The following is a 4528-nucleotide window of genomic DNA, read 5'->3' on the forward strand; positions in this document are numbered from 1 at the left end:
GTAGTTACCAGTTTGGAAGACTTTAAAAACATTTAAGACCAAATAGTAATTTGGTACAAAACATTTATTGTGTAACGTACCTGAGAGATTCTTTATTACACAAGGACACTTTGTAATTAGGTTTGAATAGGCTTTACTTAAATCACAAATTAACAACACTCAACAACCTAAGTTTACATGCTCAAGTTCATCACTTCTACAAAATTGAAACATGTCATGTGGGATTTGATGAAAAGTGTTGGGGTGAATGTGAAAACATAAAGGTAACAAAACCAGTAGGTAAAAAAGAAGAAGTAAAAGTAAGAAAAAAATACTGAAGTAGAGAGAGAGAGAGAGAGAGAGAGAGAGAGAGATTGGAAATAAAGAAAGAGGAGAAAGAAAACAAGTGTTACTGGATATGCCAGCAACTGGACTGTGACACATGATTTGGCCTTAGAAAAAAGGTAACTGCTTTTTCATCTCTTAATTATAACTCTCCTTTCCCTCTCTCTCTTCCATGGTGGTGGGTTCTTCTTTTTTTCCCTAGTAGATCTCTGCACCAAAGCTTTGAACAGAAGATACAGAGAGAATCAGAGAGAGTAGAGAGAAACCACAAAGTAAAGAGTCTACTTTTTCTTTTTGTTTCTACTTGATATTTATTACTTTTCTCACCCTCAGTGGTCAAATGTCTTCTTCTTTACTCTTCTTTCTTCCTTCGGTCTGAGTCTGAGACCTTTTGTTTTTCTTTTTGATAACAGTAGTAAGAGTCCGTGAACGAAAAAACAAAAATGTTGGAATTTTGAAGAAGATGAGGGGAAAGGAGGAAACTTTATCTGTTTATTTGACTTGAGTCTCTTCGATCTACATCTGGATTTTGCAGCATTCTTCTGGAGGCTAAGATGAGGAAACATGGATGGCAACTTCCTTACCACCCTCTTCAGGTTCTTTTCTTTTTTTTCCCTTACTCTTCTAACTGAGATTTCATTTGAGGGTTTTGGTTTTGAAGGTGAAAGTTTTGATTTTTCTGGGTTTAGGTGGTTGCTGTTGCTGTGTTCTTGGCTTTAGGGTTTGCTTTCTATGTCTTCTTTGCTCCCTTTGTTGGGAAGAAGATACATCAGTACATTGCGATGGGCATTTACACTCCCCTGGTAAGTTCAATTGGATGATATCAAATATGCTTTCAATAGAGATCAAAATTGTGTACTTGTTGGCTGTTTATGTGGTCTTTACTTTGTTGGCTATCTCTGTTTGGGTAATGCTTATCTTTTGTGAAGTACATAGACCATTGATTGGTTCCACAATCTAACCAGTCTTGTGCGATTTGTTACTTATAGCTAATTAGGGAAACTGGATTTACCTGGATTTTTTAGTTGGATCTTGATCTGGTCCCCGTCATGAGATTAGAAGCTTCGTTGATTCATGAGAACAATTTACAAGTTAGCTCTAGATACTTCTTATTTCCGAGCAAATTGTGGAGGATATGGTTGAAACTTCGATCTCAAATTTGTGGATTTTTCATTTCTTCTTTTAACTTGATTGATTTTGCTTTCATTTGAAGCTACACTTGAGACCTTAGTCTTTGAGATTGTGTACACCTTAAGTCTTTGACAATTGTATTTTACCTTTTTGCTTTTGTGAATAGTTTAGTATGATAACCTTAGAGACTACTTGAGTCAGTGACGTCTTCTTTTTTCAGATTACATGTGTGGTTGGTCTGTATATATGGTGTGCGGCTTCAGATCCTGCTGACCGTGGAGTATTCCGGTCAAAAAAGTACCTTAAAATTCCTGAAAATGGGAAATTTCCTCTATCAAAGGATACAAAAGATGGATGTGGATCAGCTATGGGTGGTGCTAAAACTTGTGATGGCACGTGTCTACATGATCCAGAAAATGATACTAACAAGAAATTGGAGTCATCAAAAAAGTCTTCTGTCCTGCGTTTGCTTTGCTCTCCTTGTGCATTGCTCTGTAGTTGTTGCAGTGGAGGAGATGAATCTTCTGAGCAGATGAGTGAAGATGGAATGTTTTATTGCAGTCTGTGTGAAGTTGAGGTGCGGAAAGTACATATAGACACAGGCTTGTCTTATTATTTCTCTTGATTAGCTTTGCATTTTCCTTGTTTCACGGTCCAATATCAAGAAAGCTTCACATATGCTCAGAACTAAATTATTGTATTCCTTTTGCAGGTATTCAAATACAGCAAGCATTGCAGGGTTTGTGACAAATGTGTGGACCGTTTTGATCATCACTGCAGGGTATTATAAAGATTTGCCTGTAAATATCTTGTTTTAAAGCCCTTCATTCTGTGTTTAATGCTTATCTTCTTTTTTGTAGTGGCTAAACAATTGCATTGGGAAGCGGAATTACCGAAAATTCTTTAGCCTTATGGTATCAGCTATTTTTTTGGTAAGTTTGTGTGGATCTTTCACAACTTCCTGAAAAAAAGTCTCTGTTTATTTCTGTCCTAAAATGTTCTGAATAATTTTTCCTTTGGTTGATGAAACAAAGAGTTAGTTCTCATCAAGTTTGGAGTGTTATTAACGGGTAAAACTTCACGGTTTCCCTGTGGTTTGAAATTGCAGCTCATTATGCAATGGTCAACTGGGATTTTTGTGCTGGTATTATGCTTACTCCGGAGAAACCAGTTTAATGCAGACATTGCCTTGAAGTTGGGAAGCAGCTTCTCGCTTATTCCGTTTGTTATAGTCGTTGTAAGTTCTCTCATACAGTTGACGGTCACCTATCTTCTCCTGAATCCAAGATATGAAGGTATTTTTCTCTTGCAGGCAGTTTGCACTCTATTAGCAATGCTGGCAACGTTACCACTTGCTCAGCTTTTCTTCTTCCACATTCTTCTCATTAAGAAGGTTTGTTTTCAATGCTCAAAGGCATGTCCAAACTTGCTCCTTTATTCATGCGATTTACGAAAGCGAAATTTCTCTAATAGGGAATCAGTACATACGACTACATAGTTGCACTTAGGGAGCAAGAGCAAGAGCTTGAAGCTGGAGGTGGTCAACAGAGTCCTCAGATGTCAATGATCAGCTCATTTACTGGACTAAGCAGTGCAAGCTCCTTCAATACATTTCATCGTGGGGCATGGTGCACACCACCTCGTTTGTTTCTTGAGGACCAGGTACCATTATCCACCATTTTTGTTCTACCTTATTGACTATGAATTGCTCTAATGTGTGTGTTTCTGTGAACAGTTTGATGTAGTCCCTCCAGAGAATGCATCTGTGAGTTCATATGGGAAGAAGTCAGTGGTTGAGGAACGCGTTAAAAAGAAGTCCCAACCTGTGAAGATCAGTCCGTGGACTCTTGCACGTCTCAATGCAGAAGAAGTTTCAAAAGCAGCAGCAGAAGCAAGAAAAAAATCCAAAATAATTCAGCCAGTCGCTAGACGGGAAAATCCATTTGTTGGCTTAGAAGCAAGCAGTAGCTTTGGAAGCAGCGGCCGTAGAATGTTCCCAGCAAAATTTGAAGCTGTTAATAGTAACGGGAAGCAGAGAAGGCAATCAAAGCGCATACGGTTACCAGCAGAACTACCTCTAGAACCGCTGATGAATGTGCAGACAAAAGCAGCTATGATGGAGACATCAACTAGTTCAGGGCTAGCTCCTCTTCAGCTAGAAGCAAGAAGCGCGTTTCAGACAAGCCGAGCAATGTCAGGATCTGGTAATGTTATGGTGACATCCTCACCAGAAAGCAGCTTAGACTCACACGACATTCACCCTTTTAGAGTTTCCTCCGAAGCAGAGGATGCAGCGCAGCTCAATGGGTTCTCTTCAGCTGTTGGTCTGATGGGTCAACATAGAGGGCTACAACAACAACAAGCCATGATGATGATGCCATTGTCAAGGTCTACAAGTGATGGCTACGATGCATCTGGTGGAGAAGACAGTGATCAGGTTCCTTCTAGAAACATCCACAAATCGAGATGAGAAGAAGCATATGATATAATCACTCTAGTTTTGGCTTTTAAGGGTTGAGAGAATCCTTTTGGCATTCATAGATTTATGGCTGCTGCATTCGATCAAGAAAAGGCCAACATCCTCAGATTAACAATTTGTGAGTATCTATCTTAAAGATATTACAGTGCCTGCCAAAGAGCTCTTAGGAGATAAAGCACCAGAGACTTTTGTGAATTCTTGATTTTATTTTAAGGTACTGAGCAATTTGAATCATGATCTTCTAGGGAATTTACTGAAAACTTATCTTGCTTGTTTTGTTAGGATAAAAACTTTGTTTCTTATGAAAAAAATGTTAATTTGTGATTCAAAGGAAGAGTCTGATTTATACATTAGTAAACAAGAATTCATATGGTTTGTGAAGAGCTTAATTTTCTAATTGCATGGGATTTGTTTAGTCAACGGAGCCACCGACTCATCTTAATTATTATACCCTCTTTTTTGACAATTTGGGATTTGCTTCATTCGAAAGAACTCGTCATATGATAATTATTAAGAAAATCACCGAAGAGAGATTATTTATAATTTTCTTACTACTTTATTGTATAATAAAAAAAATCAAGAGAAATTAGCATA

General features: G+C 38.0%; 1 protein-coding gene across 2 annotated transcripts; it reads left to right on the top strand.

The window, feature by feature from the left end:
- Window positions 1-351: 351 nt before the first annotated feature.
- Window positions 352-4315, top strand: LOC17895826 (probable protein S-acyltransferase 22). 2 transcript variants are annotated; one of them, XM_023787562.1, is made up of 10 exons: window positions 352-443; window positions 738-920; window positions 1014-1127; window positions 1676-2032; window positions 2168-2236; window positions 2316-2387; window positions 2564-2692; window positions 2768-2848; window positions 2929-3117; window positions 3191-4315. In XM_023787562.1, exons 2-10 carry the CDS (start codon window positions 879-881, stop codon window positions 3923-3925), a joined length of 1788 nt encoding a protein of 595 aa, XP_023643330.1. In that variant the 5' UTR covers window positions 352-443; window positions 738-878; the 3' UTR covers window positions 3926-4315. The 2 variants fall into 2 exon arrangements, with proteins under 2 accessions (XP_023643330.1, XP_006302036.1); XM_006301974.2 differs by lacking the exon at window positions 352-443 and adding an exon at window positions 483-596.
- The last annotated feature ends 213 nt before the right edge of the window (window positions 4316-4528 follow it).

The sequence above is a fragment of the Capsella rubella genome, unplaced genomic scaffold, assembly GCF_000375325.1.
Source record: "Capsella rubella cultivar Monte Gargano unplaced genomic scaffold, Caprub1_0 scaffold_2, whole genome shotgun sequence".
NCBI lineage: Eukaryota > Viridiplantae > Streptophyta > Magnoliopsida > Brassicales > Brassicaceae > Capsella > Capsella rubella.

Bases quoted from the DNA above. Each gene is read 5' to 3' on its own strand.
- LOC17895826 (XM_023787562.1), top strand. From the start codon at position 879: ATGAGGAAACATGGATGGCAACTTCCTTACCACCCTCTTCAG. The intron at 1,128-1,675 runs GTAAGTTCAATT...TTCTTTTTTCAG, and splicing joins TGGGCATTTACACTCCCCTG to ATTACATGTGTGGTTGGTCT. The intron at 2,849-2,928 runs GTTTGTTTTCAA...TTTCTCTAATAG, and splicing joins ACATTCTTCTCATTAAGAAG to GGAATCAGTACATACGACTA.